This window comes from Harpegnathos saltator, unplaced genomic scaffold (genome assembly GCF_003227715.2).
Source record: "Harpegnathos saltator strain DR-91 unplaced genomic scaffold, Hsal_v8.6 scaffold224, whole genome shotgun sequence".
NCBI classification, from domain to species: Eukaryota; Metazoa; Arthropoda; class Insecta; order Hymenoptera; family Formicidae; genus Harpegnathos; species Harpegnathos saltator.
In genome coordinates this window covers 823,989-851,965 of record NW_020230011.1, presented here as the reverse complement: position 1 = coordinate 851,965, position 27,977 = coordinate 823,989, and the positions used below count along the sequence as shown (strand labels likewise).

General features: G+C 52.0%; 1 protein-coding gene across 2 annotated transcripts; it reads left to right on the top strand.

The window, feature by feature from the left end:
* The first annotated feature begins 260 nt into the window (after positions 1–260).
* Positions 261–27,977, top strand: LOC105188938 (uncharacterized). 2 transcript variants are annotated; one of them, XM_011150666.3, is made up of 2 exons: positions 261–1,035; positions 23,122–27,977. In XM_011150666.3, the coding sequence occupies exon 2, from the start codon at positions 23,190–23,192 to the stop codon at positions 25,071–25,073; it is 1,884 nt and encodes a 627-aa protein (XP_011148968.1). In that variant the 5' UTR covers positions 261–1,035; positions 23,122–23,189; the 3' UTR covers positions 25,074–27,977. The 2 variants fall into 2 exon arrangements, with proteins under 2 accessions (XP_011148968.1, XP_011148966.1); XM_011150664.2 differs by lacking the exon at positions 261–1,035 and adding an exon at positions 8,917–9,998.

Below are 27,977 nucleotides of genomic sequence, written 5' to 3'. Positions count from 1 at the left end.
TTCCGCAGCTGAACCGGAAGGTGCTGCTCTTAATAACTCCGTTCTCGGTAATTACTTCGCAGTCTATAGTCAGTAGCAAAAAGATTGCGGACATTTTTCCGCGGACGAGCATGACACATTCGGTATCTAATGGAGGAGTCGATGGGGATTCCGGGAATTATCAGACAACAAATTCTCTTATTGAACGCATACGCGTTGCGAAACTCGTCGAGGAGAAAAAGAGAAACGTCACGACTGTCTTGCCGCTGACTGTACGTATTTCCGAGAAAAACTCTGATTGCGTATCGCGGACAGAGTGCAGCAAATCTCAGCTTCGTCTAATTAAGACGAAGCGAGCGCCAAGGATGGAGAGCCTGCAGGCATCGAGCGATTGCAACACCGCCGATTCACAAATCCCCGCGACAAATTCGCACGGTCCTCCGTCCGACATACTCGGCCTTTCGGAGCTTCGTTCAACGATGAATCTGCGAATCAACCGCTATTGTTTCATCGCAGTAGTTGCAGCGTATCGTGACAGAGGGCGGCACACGACACGAAGCTCGTCGCCAAGTAGACGCACATCCTCGGACATCGCGCGTTGCGTTCCCATGTATGTTTCGTGAGCGTCCGAAGACCATCTGGTGGTGCGTGCCGTCCGGAGCCGAGCGAGCGAGTCGCCGTTTACGACGCGCGCGTCCCGCATGAACGCCTCGCGTTCCCGCCGCGTCCTGCCGATATGTGCAGCCTCGTCGCGTTGCGCTTCTGGGAATCGCACGTACAAGCCACGACGCAACCGCTTTCGCCGATGGCGGCGAACGACGGTTTCGCGTCGACCTACGGCCACGGCTTCGGCGAAGTCGCGTCTCTCCGGGTGGAGCCGCGTCTAGGCGGAGTGTGGCGTCTCTAGAGCGGAACACCGCGAGGAAGGCGAGAACGTGCGTCGAGAGAACGTGCGGGAGAGGCCCGAGTTCTCTTCTTCTCCTGCTTGTTCGCGCGAGCGGAGCGACATCCCGTCCTCCGGTCTGCGTTTGTCCAGCGGAGGAGGCGCCGAAGGAGGTAATCGTACTATTTCTATCGCCGCCGTCCAAAGAGACGGCCGTTATCTTTTCTATTTTTAACATCGCGCTCTCCCGCTCTGGCGGCCCCCTCGCCGAGCTCTCCGCGAGCGACAAAAAGCGCCGTTTCGGCGAGCGAGAGAGAAGCGCCTGCACAATAAACGCGCGTTTTACGTAGCGCGCGATTTGGGATCCGGGATGCACAGCGCGAAACGTTTCTTTCTCCTCTCGCTGGTGTCCTCCGTACCGCCGTAGGGGGAGAGCTGCGAAGCGCACATTCGGTCCTCTATCGCGGCTGCCCGCTGCTGTTGAATAGAGAGATGGCTCGCTTCGGGGAAACGCGCCTCGTACGCGCGACGACGAGGTGCGCGCGGTGAAGTCGTTCGGTATATATCGCTCCCATAAATATTCCGAGCCTTCGGAGCTACGGTGAAGCGCACGAGAATGCGAGACAAAGAAAGCGACAGAAGGTAGCGAGCGAGTGAGCGAGCGAGCGAGCGAGCGAGCGCGATAGAGGGGCGGGAGAGAATGTGTGAGCGCGGCGAGGGGAGAGACGGCGGGGAAAAAAGCGGTAGACGATTTCATATACGAGACGGCCGTGGGTGTCGCACGCGCGCGCGGGGCTGGAGGAAAAGAAAGGGACGCAGGAGGGAGGAGGGGGACCTTGGCTTCCAGGCTATAACTGGAACGCGCCCGGCCAATACACGCCCACGACGTTTCCGTGAATTCCGCGAGATATTGAACTCGTTGAAAGATTTCTTTCCTGGAAATCACGAATTCCCCATTTTTCAACGGTCGATGACCACATCGCGCGCGCGGCAAAACAAAGCGGCGCGCGTGATAACGCGCATTTTACGGCCGAACCTCTCTTCGCCGCTGCGTCGCGCCGCGCTGGACAGCCTCGAGCTCGTTGTTGGTTGATCGATATACGCGGAACGCGAGCGCTAATAATCGGCCGATGTTTTCGATTTTCTTCTCCCCGCCCCTCCCTTCATCTTTCCCCAGCCGCGCGCGTATTTCCTTGAAAGTGTCATGGACATTTTGTTGTCTGAAAGATGTTTCTCCGAGACGTCTTTATGTATTCCCTCGGGTAATTTTCTACGTTGGTGTGTATATTTTATATCGCGACTGTCACGGCAACCTTCGGTGTCGCGCGACGGCACTTCTTCGATCGTGCGATTTCCATCCGATCGCGCGCGCGCGCTCTCTCTCTCTCTCTCTCTCTCTCTCTTCTTTCTCTCTCTCTCTCTCTCTGCCTCTCTTTTCGTTCTCTTTCTAGTTTCTCTCTTTCGAAGTTTTTCACGCTCTTCGTGTCACGCTCGTCGAGGGAGGAAAAAATGCTAAACTTTCTCCGGCGCTTTCACCTCGTCCTCGCGATTGGCGCTACGACGACGACGACGACGGCGGCGGCGGCGGCGGCGAGATCGCACGCTTAGTCGATCCGAGAATGCAGACACACATATTCGCCGCGTTGGCGCTCGCTATTTTTAGGGTCTAGTCAATATTTACTCGCTCGATAGTTACGATAGCGCTTCGCGCGATAGTTTACAATACTATATACTCGCCGAGAGCCGGTAGATCCGCCCACGTGTGCTTCGCCCCTGTAATCCCACGTGAAGAAGGGTCGGTAGGAAAAGGAGGTGGAGGAGGGACGAAGGGGGGTGGAGGGACAGGAGGGAAAGAGGGGAGCGACCGATCTCGTCTCACAGCGCCTGAAAATAAATACTTGCTTCACTCTTTCGTAGAAATCCTAATGCATCGAGAGAAAGGCGAGCGGGACTCCATCATCCTACTCGTCTCCTGCTCGTTGGCGTTCTCTCGTTGGCGATCCCAACTTCAGACGTAGATAATAACGGGCTCCGGACACGTCGAATTACCTCGTATCTTAGATCGACGAGACATCATCGCGGCATCTCGAAAATGAGGAGCATCTTCGTCGAAGTTCGAGTTCGCCTTAAGACCTTAAGACCTTAAGGCCTTAAGATTGTCCGCCTTGCGCGCGCACAATCGCTCGAGGCGTCTTCGTCGACGACGACGACGACGACGATGCGAAGCGAAGCGAAATTCTTCGAGAATCGTCGAGAAGAAGCATTCAGATTTCTATTTTGCTGCCCAATTCGCTCTTGGACAACTGTTAAACAATGTCTAAATTATCGTCGAACTTCAAAATTCTTCCGAGAACAGTTTAGACGCATCGTCCGAGACGCGTTGGAAATCTTTGGAAACCGGGAAAATTCGAGAAAACCTGACCGAGATGTTACACAGCCGTGACGTAAATTTTCGAAATATTTCACTTTGCCATTTTTCCCACGCACAATTTCGACTCGGCACAATTTTGCCTAAAATTCACCGAAATGTTCCTTCTACGAATCCAAGTCAACACGTTGAGGCTGTTACGAGACGCTGTCGCGCGTCTGTGTGAGATCGGTATTCCATGATTTTTCCGTAGCTTATTAAGAGCGCAATTAATTGACAGTTAAATCGATGAACGACACTCATCGTCGTGTCAAACGCGTGACCGATAACCGAATTTCCGTAGCTTTAGTCACTCACAAATCCCGGCTAAGTTTTCAGGAGCAACGACGATCCCTTACTGAGCACTTTCGCACTCTTGTCGCAAATGAATCGTAAACGATCCTACCTAACCTAGGTAGAATTCGAAGGCGCGTCGCAATTAACGCTCGTCGAATGATTCTTGGGCCGTCCGCGCTGTGGTGCGATTCTTTAACTCGTTATTGGAGTTAACGACAGTTTCGTTATCGTTGCGCAGCTTTTTTCTACGGCATACAAAAGCTGCGCAACGATAACGAAGGTGTCGTTAGCTCCAATAACGAGTTACAGAATCGCACGACCGTCGATATTGCCAGGGCTAATGGACGACATATTCGTGCGCGTGTTTCCGATACGCACCGGTCACTCGGATCTTCGTTATCGCCGTTGTGAAGCCGCACGACCCCTTCGACGCCTCACCCTCGAACGAAGCGATCGTACAAGTCTGAGGCAAATTGCATTTTCACGTCGTGGAAACGCGCGAGGGGCGAGTGTGAGCGACCGGACAACACAGGCCAGCATATAAAAAAGACGTAGAAAAGAAAGGGAGCGCGAGGGGGTTGGGAGAGAAAGGGAGAGGGGGAGGGCGCAAGAAAAAAAAAAGGAAGAAATTGAGCGAGTGAGGTTGCGGCAAATGCGCCTTTCTTTTCTTCGTTTTTATTTTTGTCTATTTTTTTTCTGCGTAGCCCCCCCCCTCTCTCTCTCTCTCTCTCTCGGATCCCTTTTTTCTACTCGCCGGACTTAATAATCCGTTCCGCGAAACGAGTTTCTAAGTAAATTACAAGTCCCGGTTCTGTCCTCTTCTACCCGTGTGCTTCCCCCCCTCCTCCCTCCCTCCCTCCCTCCCTCCCCGTATCTTCCACAGGTGGTTCGATCACATTCGCGAATGCCGTACAAAACGAGTCTCTTAACAAAAGAGCCACGTCTCGCCCGGCTGCGCGATATTATTTCAATCGAGCCGGGACCGTCTGGCTTTATCGGAAAAGGGGAACGGCGAGCATTTTTTACAATCTGCAATAGCGTAATATCGGTGGTTGTTTGAGTAGTAATTGTTTGAGTAAATTAAGATGGACTATGGAGTTTTGAGGCGAATGGAAATGAATTCGACGTACATGAATGTCGACACCGGTCGAAGAATTCAATGAAGGCAATTAATGAATTAATGAATCCATAATGGCTTCTTTTCGATTCTCTCACGGTCCAATTGCACGTTCGTTAAGAGCGAGAGTAGCTGCGATTTCCACTCAGCGGAATATTTCGCTGGAACGATGAAACTTTGACGTTTGTCGAGATAACGAAGCGGCTCTCTATGGAAATCGAAATTTCGCATTCGTGAAACGCGTTCCGCCGGCTGAAATGAATTCCGCCGTTGATAACGTGCGCGATAACGCGCTCTTTTCGCACCGTTTCTTTCTCTCTCTCTCTCTCTCTCTCTCGCTTTCTCGCTCGCTCTCTTATCGTTGTACCGAACGCGAGTACATACTCGCAATTAGGAGAGTATTTATAGAGCGATATTGCGATTAGGTACATGGAATTTCTCAGAACTTGCTAATGGCCGAGGAACGCTCGTGCGACATAAATCTATACGTTCAGCCTGGGAAACGAAGCCGGGAGGAAAGGATATTGCTCGTTCGGGGAAGGCTCCTGCCGACCAGTCGACATACGTGTCGATCGTCACGAATGCAAAGGCCTCGGTCGCTATGAAAAATGGAGGAACGCTTCCTTTTGAAAAGTGCGTTAATGTACAATACATGAATTCGGCGAAGGACTCTCGTTTCCTTATCTTCATTTTCTTTCCAGTTTATCCGTAAAATGCGAGACGTGCTTCTTTCTCTCCCTCCTCCCCTCCCCTCCCCCCCTCTCTCTCTCTCTCTCTCTCTCTCTCCAGGAGTATGACCGGATTTCCTGGAAGCTCTTACGCCCTCTGAACAATGGTGGGCGACCGGTTCCGTTATATTAGGGAGACAATGCGTTCCATTGTGCCTCCCTCCCCTCTTCTACATTTAAGTTGCACGAGGGAGACTAATTTCGTGGAAGCTCGTCGGGCTTTGCGGAAATCAACCGTTCCGATGATCGCGTGTAGATTCGAACATTCGTCATTCCCCTCTCTCCGAGGAGTTCTCGTCACCCTCGCCAAATTCGAGCAGGGGGCGTCGCGGTCTCGTCGCGTCTAGCCTTCGTGCATAGCAGCAGCCAGGCATCCGCATGCACGACGGATCTCTCACGAGGTTCCAACTGCGCGATATTTTCGGAAGAAAATAGCGCGTTTATCACGCGCGCGCGCGCGCGCGCGACAAAAATATCGCGCGGGCGCGACCCGACCGCCGATTAAGAAGACGATCGTCGCGCTCCGAAGATACTACTCGTCACTGGAAACGACGATCGAGTCTCCTCCATGCGCGCGCGTGTGTGTGTGTGTGTATGTGTCGTTGCGGTCAAAAATACACACTTCTACGCACGGCTTTGTGTTTGCGCGACAATATGCGATTAAGCTCGCCTCACAGCGTAGAACGTCGTAGAACGAATCGCTGAACGAACCCCTTGCGACATTCATCAATTTCGGCGCGACAAATTTCAAGTTCCGACGATAGTTGCTGTCGATAGAGCTGCGAGTTCGACAAGCCGGGGACGACCGGTCAGCTCTCGGGCCGCGAACAATAATTTATGAGACACTCGGTCCGCTGTTTTTTTTTCTCTTTCTTTCTTGAATCATCAGTCGCGCGATTCGACCGTTGCAGCAGCACTCGAAGCGAATGCGAACGGTCGGCAGGGAAAGAGGAACTGTCGGGACGAAGGTGCGCGCGTGTATGTTGCTGCAAATTAACCCACTTTCCGATAAGCAGCCGGCTAGTCCTCCCCTCTCCCCCCCCCCGCCAGTGCAATTATTTATAATTGAGAAACACCTTATGCATACATCCGGAGCGGGCACATGCGTGAGCGTTTCGGCCCGCGCGTTCACCCGGTAAGGCGGGGGAGGGAGGGGGGGGAGACATAGGACAGAACACATTGTATTTCAGCGCTCGTGAGTCACGACCAGGTGTTCACGATCTCTTCGTGGCCTTATCCTCGCCTCGTGCACGTCATCACCGGGAAGGAACGCTCGAGACTTGAGTCGAGTCGAGCCGACTCGATCGAGGATACGAGGATACGAGACGCTTGACCTCAAGAAGCGCGCATTCCGTTCTCGGAGAGCACGTAGAAAAATCCTCCGTTTGTCGGAGGAGCGCTTAAAGACGCGTTCACACAGAATGCCCTGACGCTCGACTTCGAGGTAAACGTGGTCGAATGGAATTTATACTGTTTTTTTTTTTAATTACCGACGTGTTTTTTTCTCTTTCTCTCATTTCTCATTTTCTCAGAGGGCGCTTGATTAGCGAAGCGCGACTTTATGCGATATCATTGGCATTTCTATCTGTTGATAAACGCGCATATGAGTGTCTCGCAAACAAGTCCTCTTGATCGTTGAGATTCCTCAAGTTTCGGAACAATCGACTGTTTAATACGCGTGACAACACGATACGCTTCCTTATTTTTTATAATGCACCAATAAACATTACAGTACCCGACACGGTCTTTCCTCGGGTCATCTTTCCGCAGCGCGTTCCTTCCCTCGTCGCGTGATTCCACACACACTCCCCCGATATCTTCCTCGTTTCGAAGGCGGAGGGCTTAAACAGGCTCGCTGTCTCGTGTTTCCTCCCGAGGAGAGGAACGTCGCTCGTCCGGCTGGGCCATAGCGGAAAGAGGAACGAACGGATAGGCATTCGGCTGTGGCCGAAAGGAGACGGCTATAGACAGATGGTAACCGAGATCCTGCGGATGCAGCCCGCGGGCACCTGGACTTGTAAGAGTCGGAGAGAAAGAATACGCGGAAAAGGGGGATTTTGAGAACGCCAGGCTGTTCACAGCGCCGGGGCGCTGTGAACAGCCTCTCGCATATCAAAATTCGCGATAGCGCCGTGCCAGGCGCGCGGATCGCCGATAAATTAATTAATTAAAGTGCTCCCTCCTCTCCCTCCGGATCAGCGTTGGGAGGGCAAAAATCACGAGCGGGCGTGACGCGAGCGTAATTTTGCCGACGAAATTTCAACTTCGTGGCGAGTTGTTCTGTATCTGATCGCGCTGGGGAGAAAAAGTTGCAGAGTGTGAAAACAAGTCGGGCGACAACTTCGCGATATGCGAAATGCCGGAGCGAAGTCGGGCGAGATTAGTGCCACGAACGAACGAACGAACGAACGAACGATATCGGTCGGGAATTAGACCGAGAAAATCGGCTCGGGGGAGTTCCGACTTCTGATTTGGGTCAATCAATGTCCCTCCGAAGCGTTCGCACGCGAAGCGGAGTCGAGCGCGCCGCCGCCGAGTGACGTTACGCGCGCGCTCGCGCGCGCGCCTTGTAACACGGTCAACAAATTTCCGTTCATAAACGCGCTTCTCGCGTGTCACGCGATTGTCAATTATAAAGCAAGCATTCCCCGGAATATAATTTCCTGTCCGACTGCCGGCCGGCCGGCCGGCGGCGATCTTTATCGGCCTCGGCTTTCGTTCGCGCCGCGATTCCGGCTAATGTCGATTTAGAAGAACCGCGAGTACCTTGAAAGCCTTCGTTTCGTCGCGCGGTAATGTCCTTATGCGGAATCCTCTCGGTGTGGTCGTCAATATATATATATATATATCCCCGCACACATACGCACGCACACCATCGATGCCCTGTTAATCGAGCTACACACGTATTGTTCATTGCGCGACGCACATGAGTCGCCATGACTTCACCGTCTGACGTGATTTGTTTTTTTAGAATTCCAATTATTTTCGACCGCGAGGTAAAAAGTTCCATCTCCGCTTAATTCCGGAATATCGCGTTTACTTCTCGGCCGCGTGTGTGAAAACTCCTATCCGTGCTCCTCTCATTATCCTTACATTTGTGACTTAGACTTGACGGGATCAATGAGTGCACGTAAATTGTGTGATATCAGATTGCGCGCTAGAAAAAGATGGCGATTCGTCGAACTTTCAGAACTCAGATTACGTGTCGCATCGAACAACGCGGCCGGGACAAGCTGTCTTAATAATCGGTCTCTTGGAATACATTCTAAAAATATACAGATCCGACGATAATTCAAAGGATCCTAATTCAGGTGTATCGGGCAACCCGATATTAAATTTACATTCGCACGGCCGCGCTTGAGACGGATACTTTCGCGAGAAGACGCGTCGTACGCGGCGGACTTGGACATAATCTTATCTCCATTTGAAATATTTCTCTGTTTTCGGAATGTGCTGATTTGAGAGAGAAAGAGAGAGAGAGAGAGAGAGAGAGAGAGAGAGGAGCTTCGAATACGAATCTACCAACACTCTCGAGGCGGCGCCGCGTATCTCGTCGTTACATAACGGCCTAGTGGCAAGATTTACGAATCGCGCTTCCTTAATAGCGGATCTATAAAAAGAAAAATAAAAAGAAACGCGATCCGTGCGCGACGGAGGGTTATCTCCGACGTCTCCGTGGAAGATAACCCCGTCGCACCCCGGCTTGTCAAAATTTCTTTTTACTGATCCGCTGTACAGGGAAACGCCGATGCCGCGCATGAGAGCGCGCCGCGACGACGCGGTCTACGTTGCGCGCGTATGTGCGTAAACCAGTTAGACAGAATCCACTTTTCCCTGAGGTATAAACCTTTTCGTCTAAAACCCGTCGCCGCGCGCGCGTATGCGCGAGCGAGCGAGCGAGCGAGCGAGCGAACCGAGCGCTTCTCCCTTGCACCACTCGTGCTTTCGATGATTTCCCTCACCGCCGGCGCCGGCGCGGCGCGGCGCACCCAATCGCACGCGCGCTCGCCAGAGCTCCCTTCTGCCGTTTCTGCCTACGAGCGCGCCACCGCGTGAGACGCGCTCGTAATTATAGATTCATTCAGCGCCGGAGCTCCTGTCAGTCGCTCGTCGGCGCTCGCAGTGGTCATACGTGCGTCGTCGTTCGTCGTTCCCTGCGCTGCGCTACGTTCGAGAGTACGTTCGGTTTCGATTGCCGTTTCCGTTCTTCTTTCCCGCCGTCTTCTCACCGACGAGTGAACGCGATCGAGCGAGTGCAGCAGAGCTGTGCTTCTCGTAGCGGCCGCGCGATACGCGAGAGACAGAGAGAGAGAGAGAGAGAGAGACAGAGACAGAGAGAGAGAGAGAGAGAGAGGTATCGTCGCGCGACGAATCTGTCATTTTCTCGGATCTTTCATCCGGAAAGTGAAGGCGACTCAGATGAGCCGATTGATCATGGCGAGTCGAGGATGATTATGGGAATGTGATAAGAACGGTCGTGTGTTTTTGGACACAAATTTCCTGCTCGGAGGAGGGAGCACGCGGTTCCTGGGTACTTTGACGAGAAAAACATCTGGAGAGAGGCGGCGAGAAGCGAGATACATCTCGGTAAGAGAGCTTGAGACATGTTTCTGTCGAGTGACACCGATCGACGATTTCACGATTTCACGATCTTGCAGTTGAAGTCGATCTCGGTCGATTCGAATGTGCGCAATCTTTTTCTCTTCCCCTTCCTCTTAATTTCGCTATTGTTAAATATTTATGTCTACTGCACGCGCGTATCGGGCGAAAGCGTTTCGAAGATAAGCGGACACGCACACACATAGCGTACTCGCATTAACCGAGAATTTATTGTGCCTCGATGCGAGTTCGCGAAATGACAGTTAACGAGAAAAGAGTCGACGAATGGCGACCGGCGAATGTAAATCGTTTCGAGGAATGAGAAAATTGCCGGGACTGCTGTTTGAGAGAAACGATCGCCGTTTAACTTTCGAGGACGCAGAGATTCGCGAAATCGATACAATCTAGCCTAACCTAATCTGCCTACGCGTCTCCGATCGTCGTCATCGTCGTCGGCTCCCGATGCGTTATCGTCGATCGTCGTAGCAAAAAATCGGAGCATTAATGTGCGCGCGCGCACACATACACACACACACACACACACACGTGCGCGCGCGAACTCGCGATCTAATTTCGCTATCGTCAAATCGCCATTATGCAACCACGTCCGACTCGGACGTGGGCGTTTCTCCGAAGAAGAAGCGTTCACCTGTCGGTGAAAATAGAGTGACGTAGGGGCGGCGCGACGGTGTTGGTGCAGAAGCGCGTCAAATTTTCAGACCGTATTCCGCGAAACGGACGTCACCGTATTACGCGCCGCTGTCGTTATCGTCTGCCGCGGCGGGGCGCGACGGTGCCGTAGCCAAAAATGTTTTTCCGCGAGCTGCTGGCGCGTTCGAAAAATATGACGGCGCGCAGAGACGAGAGAGTCCCTCTCACTCTCTCGGCATCGCCGGTGGAGCCGGAATTCTCGGATGTTTCACAACACATTCACCGTCAGGCATACTTTGACGCACCTGCCGCCCACGTCACTTGGGTCGCGTAGTGTATTAAAGAAATAATAGAATACTGAATTTTTTGAAGGAATATTGAATTGCACCAAAATATGATGTGCAACAAATTTCTTTGCGTGTCCGCCGGGTGAGACCGTGTCGCGATGCAGACGGAAAAAAGTCGTGACTTTTTCGCAAACTCAAGGCTCGTTCCGAAATCGGTTTCGAAATCGGTTGGTAGACTTTAAACCAACTTGGACACGTTCCGTAATCAATCAGCTGATTGCGCTGGGACGTCCGCAGCCATGCATTATTTCACAAACCTGGTTCAGCTTTAATTTTCTACAATATCAAGTGGAGAAATGGATAGATTTTTTATTACTTTGTACTTTGGTAATTTTTGGTGAGCAGCTAAGTATGGTTCAACAACGTTAAACGCCGTGCTTTAAGTCAGCGGTGATCAACAGTACAAAATTTACCAAGTAATATATCCTAGTATTAAAAATGAAAAGTTTTAAGATTATGAAAAGAGAAAAATGTATCTACATACTCTTGTTAACATTAATACGTATACGCGTGGCGTAAGAACGGAAAAATCAACAAAGCGCTCGGCGCTTAACGTGTTAAGGCTTGCCAACCTTGCAACTAAGACGAAAATTTCCGAAACCAATTTCGGGGACTGTCATGGCGGCGATGTGTCAACGCGAGGCTCTCCTCTCGGAAGCCGAGGGATAGATCGTGACGCGGGGTCGTGAAATATCACCGTCAACGTGACGGCGTCTCCCGGCTGGCACGAGCTCTCTCTCTCTCTCTCTCTCTCTCTCTCTCTCCGGATCGACCGGGCAGAGAGTCGTCGTCGTCGTCGGGGATTTAAGGTCGCGCTCTCGGTAACCGAGCGTGTTGGCGGGAGGCTGTCGAGATTATCTTGATATTTACAAGAGAAGTCGTTTTTGCGCGATAGCGTATATGCGGACGATTAAACGCGATGCGTCGGTGGCTTCTACGAAGCTCCGTTCCCGTCCTGTCTCTCGCTCGTCGTTCCCTTCGTTCTCGTACGCGCGTTTATCTCGGAAAATCTGCATAATGCGGTTAAAAGACCGTTTCGTGGAAGTCCGTATTCACGTGGCACGTACCGCGTCTTTCCGCCGTGTTGCTCCCGATAACGAGGCCGTATATCCGAGAGCGTGTGTTGCGGACATGTAATTACCGATAAAGGCGAAACTGGCGGAATTAGCGTAGCCGCTCGGCCGTGTTCGTTCCTTTGGCCCGCCTTTCCGCCCGAGTCCGCCGCTCTTCTCGGCGAGCGGCTAAAAAAGCTCTCGCAGTGCTCGCGCGTGGTAACCGTATTCTGCGAGATGTTTTTTCCCCTTTCCAATCGAGCCGTGTAATCGTGCCGGGTTATAAACGCGCGCGCCGAATATCGATAAGCCCGCGGGGGAGATCCCCCTGGGGTCGGAGGAGGAACTCGTCCGCGGAAGCTGAACGGAACGCAGGAAAACGTCGTTCTTACGAAATCGTGCATTTATCAGCTGCTTGCTCATCGATCGTTACCGCACGATAATGCGTTCTCCGAACGAGAAATTATCATAAACGCCGTGTTTTCGGTGAATTTCACCGTCAACACCGCAGATAACGTAAACGCACGAATTTCCAGCCGGAATCGATATCGCCCGTTATCGTTCCGAAGGAGGACACGATAAGCGTCACCGCTCGAGGCCGACTCGAGGAAAAAGAAGAAAAGGATCGCGTCCCATGTCGAATTCTCGTCGCGTCGAAACGACGCGACAAAACACGAGCCCGCTCTTAAAAAGCCTCCGTCCGGCGACCGTGACGCGGCCTCGCTCTATTTTGTTCGCTTTTTAGCGACTTTTTCGAATCGAGGGACCGCTGTTTTCGTCCGTTTTCTTTTTATTTTCCTCTCCTTTGTCCCCTTCCCCCCCCCCTCTCTCTCTCTCTCTCTCTCTCTCTCTTTTCGGCGCAACGGTGTGCGAGCGCGAGTGTGTGTACGTACGTGCGCACTCGATCAGGCGATGAGAATCGTGGAAGCAGCGCGTGTTTCGCGGCGGCGGCGGCGGCGGCGGCGGCGTGTCGTTAGAGTTCTCGGAAAAGAGGCTCTAACGGTAAGTCGAATGCATTAATTGCGCGCCGCGCTTTGAGAGCGGATTCTTTGATTAACGGCTGGGAAGAAAAAGGAAGAAGGAGAAGAAGAAGAAAAATGTGCGCCGTCGCGGGTGACCGCGCGGATAATCGCCGTTTTCGTGGAACTTATCAGCGGGACTGATAACGACCGAATCTGTACACACTGACGCCTAGAGCCTCGAATCATTTTCGTCGAATCGACGTTCTATGGTTCAATTTACGCGGAAGAAGCTCTCTCTCTCTCTCTCTCTCTCTCTCTCTCTCTCTCCTCGGCTGCACCGCGTGTTCTTCTTGCGATTTGGCCGCCGAATGGAATGAGCGGACGCGCGACATTGGCATTTTTTTATATCCGCATCGCGCGCGCGCGCGCGCGCGAGAGGCTGCACCGCAAATAAACCTTTCTCGCGTTCGCTCGTTATTATTATCCGTACGAAATCGCATAGACATTCCGGGAAAAGGTTCTCTTTCTCCCTCGTGTCCCCTCTCGCGGCTTCCCTCTTTCTTTCTCGTTCGCGCGCTCGGCCGCTCTTCCTCTCACTCGCTCCTGGAAAATGAAACGGCGCGAGATTCCCTGAAATCTCCCACTTGCGCTTCCAGTCTCTCCGTATCTCTTTCTCTCGCTCACGAACCCGCTCACATGTTTCTTTCTTCCTCTCTCTTGACATTCCTGCAACTTGAGAGAAAGAGAGAAAGAGAAGCGGGGAGAGACCCGTCGAGAGAGAGAGAGAGAGAGAGAGAGAGGGAGCGAGGGGGCGAGCAAAGTCCCTCCACAACGTTTCTCTCGATAATCGTTGCCAAGAAGTCAGATACAGGTAGTAGGTAGGTCGACCTCTTTTTAAGGGTCGGAAGGGAGAGAGGGAGGCGTTCTCCACGTCCAGAGATTGCTCCAAGAATCGCACTTCCGAGCTGATTTTCGTCCATCTTCCTCCTTGCCCTTCTCCTCACCCTTCTTCTTTCCCCCGGCTTTCGGCTCGCTCGGCCGTTCCCCGATTCCATCGAGAGAGTCCTTGGGACGACTGGTCCGATCGATCCTGAGGATTGTGGCTTGTGCCAAATCAATCTTACGACTCAGACTATGATTTATCGACTCGCCGCGAGATCTCATGTTTCGAGTGAGGCGCATTTATTACGTGCTCTCTCTCTCTCTCTCTCTCTCTCTCTCCCTCCCCCCCTCTCCCCCTCTCTTTCTTTCTCCCCCCTTTGTACATGGTTGCTCCTCTCGCTCGTGCTCCAACGTGACTCCTCCTCCTCCTCCTCCGACTCCGACTCCGCTTCTTCTCCGGCTTTCACGAGCGTCCTAAGAATCAATGAATATTTATTGCTCCAACGAGTTTTCGGAACCACTGACACTTCCATTTTGGTAGAAGCTCGGCTCTCGAATCACGGCGCGCGGGTCTTTGACAGGAGTCATATTTAAGATGCGAGCTCCCGCGACTTTTATCTCCTCGTCGATCGGATCTTGATCATCGAGCGATATCGAGTCGAATTAAGCACTCCTGGAACTCGATACGGGACTCGTGTGTAAGACACGAGTGGAAGTACGAACACGTGTAGCTGCCATTAGCCGTCGAGATCGATAGGATTTTCGAGAGAGCCGCACTTATCAATTTTCGTAGAAGAAGAAGGCGTCGCGCGTACTATTGATCGGGGCTGATTCATCGTCGAGATCGTGAGAACACTGCAAATACTAACAGGATTCGCGCATCGTGAGTGCTTCTTTATGCGCGCGCGCGCGTGCATGCGCACACACACACACACACACACACACACAACTAATATGACCAATGCCTTCATCCTTATCTGGGAATCTCCCTATCAATCTCCTCCACGTGAAATTTGAGCCGCGAGGCTTTAAAATTTTACTGCAAATTGGCTGCCGGCGACCGCGCGCGCGGCCGGCAGCAGGTTAAGTGCAACGGGCAAAAAATCACAATTCGCGTGAATTGCTAATGGAAAAGATCAAGATTCCGCGAAGCTATTCCGCTCTCGCCGCGCGGAAATATCTCGACCCTCGGACGTTTATAACATTCGGAAGTTATCTAACCGGAGCGAGGAGAAGTCTATTTTTACGGGCACAAGAGGAGCGAAGGAGCTTCCGGCCGAAATGAAGCGACGAGCTTCGCCGCGCCCGCCGACCGAGATATCGATTATGTATTCTGATATCTACCGCGACGATCGCGATGACGCCGTGATACAGGGGGGGGTGGGAGGGGGAGGGGGAGGCGAGGGCGATCGATTTCGAGATTGAACCTTTGGAATTGCCCCGAAGAATACGTCGATAACGAGTGCTGCATCTACGCGAACAAGGTGTCGCGCAGTGTGGAACGCGTCAACGCGTGGAACTTTCCGAAATCCGTCAACTCGCAATCGTATTTCTCGTCTCCGAGCAAAAAGAAACGTCAGTCGGGGCTCATTTCACAGTGAGTGACTTCATTTCCCACTTGACACATTAACGATCGCTCACGAGGCGCAACGTTCTAACACGCGTTTAACACACGAAGCGGGTCAGAGCCTTTTAACGTGTGAGATACACCGCGATAATCGGCCGATTCGCGAAGTCACGGAACGAGCCGTAAAAGAATCTCGCCGTTTATCGCTTCAACGAATCTAAAAGTACATTTCCACAAGCTCACACTCGACCGCCGCCGCACCGCTTCGCGAGAAACTCGTTCGTGTCGGCGCGCTAGAACGCGCGTGTGTTTTTTATCCGCCCATTTCGTAATTTCGTAGCGTTTGTCGTTGCTCGTCGATACGATTTCGTCGATGTATCGACGTTGTTATTACACGTCTCTCTCTCTCTCTCTCTCTCTCTCTCTCTCTCTCTCTCTCTCTCTCTTGCGCGCGCGCGCGCGGATTTCGTAACTTTCGTGCTCGCGCGTGCGAGATTAAATCACCGTTTCCAGTTATCGCGACGGCAGCAAATATTTGCCATGTCGAAAGTTGTATAATCCTTTGCGCGATATATCTTGATGATCTTTTACGAAAGATTTACGCGCGTTCCGCGTATTCGAGATCTCCCCGTCGCGCGTGTCTGTCGCGCTCGCGCGTCACTCTCTACATTTTCGCAAGACGTCACTTTATTTAGAGACGTCGCGCTGATTTATCGCGGCTCTTTCTCTCTCTCTCTCTCTCTCTCTCGCTCTCGCTCTCGCTCTCCTCTTCTCGGTCGATGTCGCGCACTTCTCGTACACAGAGGGAAGGATTTTTCTGGAACTGTCTGGATTCGAACAAATTTCATCGTGCAGAAGATCCGGAAAACTAACGTTCTTCAATCGACACGAATAGAATGCATGAAATTTACATTATTTTATTGTTTGTTACAAATACAATATCAAGCATAGAAATTACCTTATTTTTTTTTTAACTCTTTCTCGAGATGTGATCGAATTCTGACGATATTTTTTTTTACCTTTGCAATGTATCTTTATAGTGTACAAGAAACATTGTAACACCATACTTACTGTGGTAAATGTCCGAAACAGCGGGACAAGAGTCAATACGCGACGAATATCGATAAAACGTGTTGGCGATCGATTGTCTTTGGATTGTCCACCGAATATTACAATGGTAACAGATTGAAACGTACGAGACATTAGCGTTCTTTTTCCCAATCAAATAACACAAGACGTTGTTTCACCGTGACAGATCCAAAGGAACCTCTCTCTCTCTCTCTCTCTCTCTCTCTCTCTCTCTCTCTCTTTCTGTGTGCAACGAGAATGTGTCGTCCGGCAGTTTCTCACGTTCTCACGCACACGACGTTAAATTGCGATAGACGAATGTGGAGTAACAAGCCCAACTGAAACTTCCCGCTCGACGCGTCCCGCGTACTTTCTCTTTTGCCGCGCGTAACATTGTCGCGCCGAGCCGCGATCCCGGCTCGCGATCGTGACGTCATCGATATTAAGAGCGATGTCGAGATATCGATTATCGAGTCGTCGCGATCAATCGCGATGACGGCGATGTTGTAGCGGCGGTGTAATACCCCACTCGGAAGATGTACGAACAATAGCGAGTATAAGCTCTTCGTTTTATATAATACCGCATTACCTCTCGGAGGCTCTTAAGAAGGCATTCTCGGGATCGCACGCGTTGCACGCGCTCGTCCGAAGGTAGCCGATGGTTTTATGCGTACGGCGATATGTCTTGTGCATACAACTGTCGCGTATTAGTAGCTACGAGACGAGAGGAGGCGTGCATAAAAAAGGCGATTTAAGCTCGACAAATGAATATTCGTACACAGCTGTCGCGGTCATCGTCGACGATGACACGCACGCACACGTTTACGCTGGACGTACAATATATGTGCGACGCACGCGCCGTTGATCCTTTAACCCTTGAATACTAGGATGTTTTCTTTTTTTGTTTTTTTTGACTGTACATGAGCTATAAATATTTACGAACGTTATAAATCCTAGCGGGGATACCGCTATGTAATGTGCTGGCAACAGTTAAGAAAGATCATCGGATGAATTTTCATCCATCCTAGGGTCTAAAGGCCCATCTACAATGGCCCGCAAGGAAAGAAGGTTGTAAGCGTAAGCAGTAAGAAATGGACCAACCAAAATCGATTATTCTTATAATAATCGACTGTGGTTGGTCCATTTCTTACTGTTTACGCTTACAACCTTATTCTTGCAGCCATTGTAGATGAGCCTTAAGAGTCAAACTCTCTCGCATGGTAAACGGTGGTGTGCTCTCCGAAGATTTATGCGATAAGTGCAAACTGTATCGCAAATATCCGGCTGCGCGATATCAATGATTCCAAGCGGATCGCGCAAACTGAATCGCGTAAACATAATTTCCGTCAAAAGTCGTGGCGAAGCTTGGAACTTTGCGATCGCGACGTTCGAAGCGAGAGAGCACGATCGTGAATCTTCCCCTCCGGTGTAAACTCGCGAAAAGTGGACATTCACGAGCGCCCTCGGACGAGAAAATGTCTCGCTTTTCACCAGTCACGTCGGAGGAAAAGATTCATGAGCGACCGGCCGGTAGCGCGTTTCCCACGCAGCTCTCCCTCTGCGTCAGAAATAAAATTGCAGCTTGGAATGAGAGAGAGAGAGAGAGAGAGACAGAGAGAGAGAGAGAGAGAGAGAGAGAGAGAGAGAGAGAGAGAGAGAGAGAGAGAGAGAGAGAGAGAGAGGAGACTGAAGAGCAGCGTTACACGCTGTGGTGTGTACAGATCGAGTGCAATAAGAAGCAACTTTACTTTGAAGAAGTACTATGCTCTTACGCCGGCGATGAAAACTCTCGCCGCGTGCTGTCCCCCCGCCACGAGTTGGCGGACGATAATAGGCTGTGCGCGGAAGAATAAAACGGAACGCCGTGCGTGCGTGCGTGTGTGTGTGTGTGTGTGTGTGTTTGTATATATGTGTGCACGTGCGACGAGCGAGTGTTCGCCCACGGAGGAGGAATCCGATAGAAAGAGATCCGCCGTCGTCGTCGTTGTGGCTCGCGAGAAGCTCTCTCGGCCTTCTGCCATTGCGACACTCGGCCGCTCGAGGGCCGCCGAGTCCACGATTCGTGGAAACGCGCCTTCGAGCGACTCCGCGAATACTTCGAAATCAGTGACACACGGAGTTCACGCACGGGAGAGCGCGAGGCGAGCTACAAGCGCGCGCGCGCGAATGTACCCCACTGACGGTTCACCGCGTCGTGAATTCAGTCGACGACGATGACGATGAGGAGGAGGAGGAGGAGGAGGAGGAAGGAGACGGAGAATAGTAACGACAGGCATATAATTTTCCCGGGGAACACAGGACGCAGCGGCGGAGAAAAAGACGCGCGTGACGGTAATTCGAGAGTCGCGGGACGTCGAAAAGCGAGAAGATAATAAGAAAAGGAGTTTTCGTAATAAGCCTGAAGGGGGGGAGGTTCTCGCATCGCGGGGACCGCAGTGGTCACCTAGAGTAGCGCGTGAGTACGCATAATGCACACACGCAACATACGCACGCACACATGCCGCGGTGCAATTTAGTCTGTCTCCCCCCTCCCGCGCCTTGGCGGTCGACAGCTGCATGCGCGCGAGTCTCCCTGGGCCCTCCTCGTCGGTATTCCCGGAAAGCCACCGTGCCGTTGCATAAAGACGGCGTATGTAATTATTTCTATATAATTCGCTCGGGATACCGAAGTGGTGGCCCCCGTGCGTAAGGAGAAAAGGGACAAAAAGTTCGCCACCGTGAGATTCCTGGTAGGACATCGTTAAGCGCGTCGCGCGGGCGAGTGGAACGAACGAACGAACGAGCGGGCGGGCGGGCGAACCGACCAACACCGTGCCCTCGAGCGATGGCTTTGACGCGCGGTCGAGGGAGACGGAAGAAGAGGCGCTCGAAAGTAGCCGACGTTGGAGATCAAGAGATAGATAGAGAGAGAGAGAGAGAGAGAGGGAAAGGAGAAAGGCAGAGGAGAGACTTCTAAATTCTCGTTCTTCGTTTACCATCTCTCAACTTGGACGCCGAGGAAAGAGAAAGAGAAAGAGGGTGAGGGAGAGGGAGAGGGAAGGTAGCAGGGGCTTTTAAATTTTCTTTTACCGTCTCTCTCTCGGCTTTGACACCGAAGATGGAGATAGAGATAGAGAGGAGCAGAAGGCTAGAGTACATTTTTCACCATCTCTCAGTTTCGACGAAGAGAGACCGAAGCAGGAAGATCCTTCGATATCCATTTACCATTTCTCGACTTTGACGCCAAAGTGGGAGATGGCGACAGAGATAGGGAGGGAGACTTTTTTTTTTTAGATTTACTCATTTACCATCTCTCGCGACCTCGATCGGCGCCTCGAGCCGGGCCTCGATCGGTCAAGAACTCCCCGAGCCGCGGACGACACACAAATCGCGCGACGCGCTTCGAATGCTCGAGCGCGCGCGCTGTATCGCCTTTGCTCCACGCTCGGCTTAACCGCTCCACCACTCTATATGCATGGCGTGTGGATATGTATGTAGGTCAAACCATTATGGAATTCCGCGTATTAATAACGCATTGTATCGGCAGAAAGAGGGGGGGGAGAGAGAGAGAGAGAGAGAGAGAGAGAGAGAGAGATACGCTTGGTTGCCAGCATGAATAAAACAAACACGAATAAAACAGTGCGCCTTGACGTTTGTCGTCCGCCGTCCGTTGCGTGCGCCTCGCGGGAACGCGTACGCAATCCGCGGATGTGGGTCAGATTAAAATGGAATTCAGGCTAATAACGCGAATGCGAATCGCGCGCTCGGAATCTGTCAATAAAGCTGCGGCGAGCCGCTGTCGTCTCTCTCGTCGTTTCGAAACGTCAATGAAGGACGACGCCTCTCCTCCTCCTCTCTTCGCCCGCCCCTCCCCCCCCTCCCCTCCCGCCAGCCCATGCGTCAGAGTACCTCGACGCACCAATCAATCGCAATGAAATTCACGTGCGCCTACGAATATGTACATATCAGTGTCGGTGGTTCGCGCTCTACGCACTGTATGACCGACTACGTCGGTAGATACGATGTTTCTCGTTATTCCGAGAATTGTGTACTGTCGCGTGCGCGCGCGCACTCGCTCGCTCGCTCGCGCGCGCGCGCGTGCGTGCATGCGTGCGATATACATACATACGTGTTACCACGAATGCAGCTCACGTCCCGCGCTCCCCACGGCAGCCCGCCGTTCAGTCGCGAGAATCGCGTGGCGAAATCCCGTTGCGCGTTTCCGCCTCTCCGACTCTCGCACGTGCGAACGAGCGAGCGGACGCACCATACGAAATTTCTGCGCGATATCTCGTACGGTGAATTTCGCGTTTTACGTATACACACACACACACACACACACACACACACACGCACAAGGAGGAGGAGGAGAAAAAGAGAGAGAGAGAGAGAGAAAGAGAGAGAGAGAGAGAGAGAGAGAGAGAGAGAGAGAGAGAGAGAGAGAGAGAGGAGAGAGAGAGAGAGAGAGAGAGAGAGAGAGAGGAGAGAGAGAGAGAGAGAGAGAGAGAGAGGGAGGGAGGGAGGGAGGGAGGGAGGGAGGGAGGGAGGGAGGGAGGGAGGGAGAGAGAGAGAGAGAGAGAGAGAGAGAGAGAGAGAGAGAGAGAGAGAGAGAGAGAGAGAGAGAGAGAGAGAGAAAGTCGGCCCGTTCTTTCCCTTTCCGCAAAGTAATAGAACGTGACGCGCATTGCGGCATAGATACCGCGGGATCGCAATTATCGTCGAGTCGACGAGTACGAGGAAACCCGCCGCTGCTCTGCGGCTTATCGTTCTTTAAAGTTCCCGGTAGAGATCGATAATTGCAACTGCGGCATTGGGCCTATTATCGGTTGATTTATCTGTCGTCCCGATGACTCTCACTATTTTGAGAACGCTCGTTTCAGTTCGTTCGTGACCGCACGCATTCATTTCAATCTCGGAAGCGACGTGTGTGTGTGTGTATGTGTGCTTCCGCTTAATCCGCTTAACTGCACCCTTACGACGTCGCGTCGGGCGAGAACGTTTCTCGAAGGTGTGCTCGCGCTGCTCCGACGTCGCTCTCGAGTACCACCCGGTAGCCGCTGTGTAATGTCGCTTTCGCTAAAATTCCTTTCGTTCCGCTCGGCTCGCGCATCGGAAGCGCATCGACTTGCTGTCAAATCAGTTTTTTCCGAGATGCGTCGACCCTGACCTGGCTGGCATTATACTTGTTCACGGAAACGACCTTCCCCCTCCCTCCTTCCCCGCTTCCACCTCCGCCGTCATCGCCATTTTCCCTTTTTTCTCTTTCTTCTTCACTCTCTTCTTCTTTCCTTTCTTTCTTTTTTTTTTTTTTGAGGGGAACAGAAGGACAGACTCATGTTTTTCAGAAAGCGAACTGACACGCGTGCACCGCCTCGAATTTTACGGCTTCTCAGTATCAAGAATTGTCGTTATTTATTGCCCATGTTGTGTACGCTCAGCTTTAATAGGAACCTTTCGGTGTATCGCCATATATATATATATATACACACACGCTGTTTTAATTTGCGAGCGCGTGCTCTCGCTCGCGTTCGCCTGCGTGCGTTCTGCCGCGAGATGTTTGATAGCGTCGTCGTGATCGCTCGTATAATTATCTTTTATTTCAAAGGAAGCTTCATCAATGCGAACGCGAGAGACTCGAGCGCCGTGTATGAGATATGCGCGCACTCGTAATCGCGCGCCAGATAGCGACTGGCGCTTCGACACGGGTTTTAACGGCGAAGAAGCGCATTTCTTTCCCGTTGATTTTTTTTGTTTTTGTTTTTGAACGGAAGATATGAGAGCACTTGGAGAAGCTGCAAGGGAGGACAGAGATTCATTTTCAAGAATCTTCCCCATTTTATGCAGTCGCCTTGAATATCATCGTTGCTTGGCCAACTCCAAGCTGTTCCGCGACTTTTACTCGCGCAAAATGACGGGGAAATATTTCCATTTGAAATAATTACATTAGAGGGCCGAAAAAGAAGAGAGTAAAAAAAGAAACTGTTGAGTTGGCAGAAGGCGAATTTTTTGCATAATCAGGCGCGAAAAAGAAGGCGCTCCGTCGTTACGCGCTCGAGCGCTGCGAGTCTGGCTGCGTAGAGCGCAAAAGACCCGGCGAATTGCTAATCTTCCGTCGCGACTACAAAGTCTATCACTTCCGATTGGAATTCTCGTAGATGTGCGCCGTGTTTGCGTGTCGCGCGTTGCGTGTTGCGATTCACTTCCCGGTATCGCCCGCGCGCGATAATCGGTCCGCGGGAATACGCGGGAAATTAATCGTTAGACGCCGCGACGTTATCGCGAGAAAGAGGCGGCGATACGACTTCCAGGTTGTCCGGCTGACGGAGAAGTCAATTGTTGACGTATCTACTCGCGAGTGTGACAGAACTGTAATCCCGCCTGTCGCCACACAGCCCACTGTGACGCGTGATACACGATTTTGTGCACAACATGCGCACACATAGGTGTGAGACGAAGCGACGAAAGTATCTTCACAACACATCGGGGATATCAAGCGTGTGTCGCGGCCGATAATTAATCCAATAACGCCGCTCTTCGCGCCAGCTCTTGACACCCAGCCGAGAATCGGTCGTTTATTAACCGCTCGCCGCTTCGTTCTTCCAGGCCCCAGAGAGGCGTAACCGTGTTATGCCGATTGTGCTCCAATTCCGGACGTGCGAGACCCCACGACGATGCTGACGGTGATGTGCCCAAACTGCCGACACCGTTTTCGGACAGCGCGATGCTGCGAGCCTGCCGGTGGCAGGGGAGGAGGAGGAGGAGGGACCAGCAGCAGCAGCTGCGGCCAGAGGAAGGAGGAGGAGGAGGAGGAGGAGATGCTAGACGTGGAGGCGAGGGCGGCCGTTAACGACGATTTCCCGACCACGACGACGACCACCACGGCGGCCACGACGGCGGCGGCCTGCTACGTCGGCGGTCTCCTGGTGCCGCACGGTTACACCAGCGGCGACGGTGCCTTCATAAACGCGCCCACCATCGTCCACGGGCCCGCCGCCGTCTTTCAGCCGGGTATGGCTCACTGCGCTCCCACCGTTGGAATCGTCAATCCCGACGTCAGCGCGATGGCCGATCACGAGGCACCGGCGGCGCGACTTTCCGGCGCGGTTCCCCGCGCTCAGACGTTCGCCAGGCAGAGCCCTTGTCACGCGACCTCCTCGCTGTTGCGCTCGCGAACGAGCCCGTTGAACGTTGACGACCCGCCTTCTTCCGTCATCATGGCGAATTACGGGATAGCGACAGCCAGCGAGCGACACGTTGCCACCAAGTGCGAGCTTACCGACAGCACCGTGACCATCTCCACACCCGGGATACAGTCCGGCGGTTACCTGATCCAGAGCACGGAGACGGGGATCTTGGTGCAGGCCCCGAAAGCCAGCATCGAGATCCGGCCGAAGCTCAACAACGACGCCGGTTGCCTCGTGCAGGACAGATCATCGTCCGAGGACGAGCGGCTGGCGGTGTCGTCTAGGTACAACACAGAGGCTAATAACATTCATCATCGGACGTTGGTCGCGCCGCCGAGCGGCTGCTCGGAGCTGCCCGGCTGCAGGAGGACTCTGTCGTCCAGGATTACGGCGGAGAACAACGAGACAATGGAGTCGCGGCAGCGGAAGATCCCGTGCTCGATTAGGACGAACGGTTGTCGCTGCTGCGGCGACCACGGCGACGGCGGTACCACGCAGAATCTCTGTCAGTGTCACGGTCGGCCGTACGACGCTTCACCTCTCGAGAACAATTCTTTGCATAATTCTTTGCTGGTGGAGCCGGTGGGCGGTGGTGGTGTGCAGATCCAAGTGAACGCCACGTTGCAGTTACCCGCGAGCCTCGGCCAGTGCAAGGTGAACATCACGGCGACGACGGCGGCGTTGCCGGCGTCGAATCGGATGATCGCGACGGAATCGCGCGTGAGGAACAACTTCAACGGCGGCGGCATCGTGCAGCCGGACGAGATCGTAAGCAACAACGAGCGCAGCGACGGCACGCCCACCACGCCTGTCTCCTGGCTGATGCCTTACCCGTGGAACTTGGACTTGCTGGACAAGGATATAAACCGCCTGTGCGAGGTGAAGAGACTGCTGCAGATCTGTGGCTGGTATCACGAGGGTATCAGTTGGCAGCAGAGCGAGAATCTGCTGAAGAACGCGCCCGTCGGCCGCTGGCTGATGAGGGACAGCTCGGACAGCAGGTACACCTTCGCAGTGTCCGTGCAGACCAACAGAGGTCCCACGTCGGTCAGGGTGCATTATTTCCTCGAGCGTTTCCGGCTCGACGCGGAGCCGCGGCTGGTGCTGGCGATGCCGCTCTTCGACTGCCCTATCAGGATGCTGGAGTACTACGTCGAATACTCGAAGAGGATGGACGAGCACCGGCGAGAGGTGTGGGTCGACTACAGCGGTCAGCTCTACAGCCAGATCTACCTGACGAAGCCATTGGTCAAGGAGGTCAGGTCGCTGTCGCACTTGGCCCGACTCGCCGTGCACCGGAACAAGCTGCCTACCGACAATCTGCCGCTCTCGATCAAGAACTATCTCGCGGAGTATCCGTATACGCTTTGAGCGCGTCTCCTCGTGCGGTATATACGCGTCTATCTTCCAATAAATCTAAACATACATATGTTAAGCGGAGATTTTATTTTTCTATAATACGGTGCGCGCGCGAAGGCCTCCCTCTTCTCGGGCGATCACACGCCGGAAGACGGAGGTTTGCACGCGAGTGCGGGAGAACGACGTGAAGCTCGGGGAAACGCGGTACACCGTTTTCCACGGTCAAAATTGCAGTAGAAAATAATTACCTGTCGCTGAAGCTCGTTACACGAAATAACGAGACATTTTTCGCTTCATACGTAGGTCCGTGTAATATTTCAATCGAAAGATTGTGACACATACACACACACACACACACACACATACACACACACACACACAGACAGACACACACACACAGACAGACACACGCGCGCGCGCGCGCACGTACGCACGCACGACTGGTGCGATCTTCGAAGCGTAGTTGGAGGTCACGTCGGACCGCGAAGGATTCTGTAATATGTTTCGGCGCTTCGAGGAAAAGCAACAACGCTCGGCGCATCGTGTCGTAGGCAGCTAAGACGAATAGTGAGAATGCGAGGCACGTCAGAAAGGTTGATTTATTTTTCTCATCTCGATCGTCGCTCGATCTCTCGCCGGAGATGGCACTCTACGTAATAACAGGCATAATAAATTATAAGAGACGTGAAAGAATGAGCGTTTGGTCTTGGAAGCATCGCGACGATGAGAGCGGGAAAATGCACTGCGCTCTCGTGAGTCTCGAGCTCAGGCGTGATCGCTCGGCGGCGCACCGCGCCATGGTACGGCATAATATTAGAGTATGTACGCGATATATATATATATATGTGTGTGTGTGTGTGTGTATATATATGTATATATATACATATATATATATATATATATATAATATGCATATACATATAGTATACAGGTTGAGACACCTAAAACAGGCCACTTGAATAACTTTGAAGATATGCAAGGTAGAAAAAGAGATATCAAATACAAAAGTTGTAGAGTTTTAAGTGACATATCACATAGCAACACTAGCAAGACCTTGAATAGCGTTATCGAGGTTACAGGAAGGTCACTTTGAATTTTTTAAACGAAAACTTCCATTTTTTGATGTATCGTCTTTTTCTATCAATTTAAATAACTCTTCTCTTGAAGCGTCTTTTTTATTTGCCTAATATTTTTTGAGATATTAAAGGAGGATTTGATAATTTAACACAATGTGTTCAAAGTAGTATAGTAGTATTGCTGTATGATACATCATTTAAAGTCCTACAACTTCTGTATTTAACATTTTTTCTATCTTGCATATTTTCAAAGTTATTCACGTGGCCTGTTTTAGATGCCTCACCCGGTATATACATATACGTCGAACTTTTTCTCTCTCTCTCTTTCACCAAATGCTTCGCAGTAAAAAGAGAAAGGAAAAAAGCTACTGTTAAACGGAGTGGAGAGCGCGCGATTTGTCTCTCGCGCGCTCTCCTCTCCAAAAGCGTTCCGCTGCCAAGATCGTCGATGGGTTCACGTGAAACGGTTTATCATCGTCGGGATACAAAAGGGTACCATTTACATACCCTCATTAACGTAATCTCGATAGAGCTACACTTGATAGTCCATTGAAAATAGTTCCGAGATATCTAGGCAACGATTCGAGTAATACGATAGTAGAAGGGAGAACAGGGACGGCCATTAGAGATATTCGACGTGCCACACATGGGCGTTCGAAGCGCGTTACAACGATTATATTTATTTATGAAGGAAGGAAAATGATTCTCCGTTGAGACTCGTTGATCGATAATTTATCGCAGTACCGTCACACTGATAGTCACGCTTCGTGTACATAGTCCCGCAATTATCGCGCAAAAACACGCACGAAGAACATAATAATATTAAGTTTTTTCCGTCGAACGAGTATCGCGCGGAACCTTGATTCGCGAGCGAGCAAATGTCATGTCGCGGGCGAAAACAGTGGAAGAAGGAAATAATTAACGAGTCCGTCTGTCTGCTGAGCGACGCGACGACACGAGGTCGGTCCGCCGAGTGACTGACAGATCGCGGTCCGTTTCGTTTCTTATCTTATTGATTTGCGCCTCTCGAAATTCACACGAAAGACCACTCGACACTTTTCGTGCGCTGCTGTGCGCTTCTTTTTCCTTTTAGCATATCGACGATCTTGCGACCACGCCTTTAATGCAGTTTAATCGTTGGACAACGATCTCGACGATTGCATTACGCGTCCGTCGTTCGTGTGTGATTCTTCTTCGATTGTCATCAGCCAGGAAACGCTCATTCTCATTTCCCCCCCTCGGACTCGTCGTCGACACGTCGCGTCGGGGACACATCGCGAACGAATTGGTCTCGCGCGCGCGCGCGCGCGCGCACACTGTATCCGTTACATATTTTAAGCGATCAGAAAGAAGAGACGCCGCGTGTCTCTTTTAATCTCCGCGAGCCAATCACACTCTTTATGTTTTACTTTTGAACGATGGATGAAGCGAAACGTAGGTTTACTTGTAGATTTATGTACGTCACACTCGAGGATATAAGCATAGTATCAGCTCGGACCAATATCGACTAATCCGCTCGATTCTGTCGTGAAGATTTCCGCGGCGGTTTCGCATGCTTCACTTTCCAAGCGTTGCATCTCGATTGCTTCGACTGTGTTTCAAATTGGCTCGTCAAGACTCTAGTCGGTCATGGGTTCACCCTCTGCCCCGGGGTCTCCGAGATTAGTCGATGCGATAGGTTGTGAGCTTTCCTACGATTGCGAAGAGCGGCTTCGTCGAACGGACCGCTCGAATCCCATGTTGAAAAAGAAAAAAAAAACACTAGGTGTATACGAAACTTAGGTACAAAGTTACTATACGTGCGTCTTATCAGCTCGGACACTCATTTTCGTTCGCACCA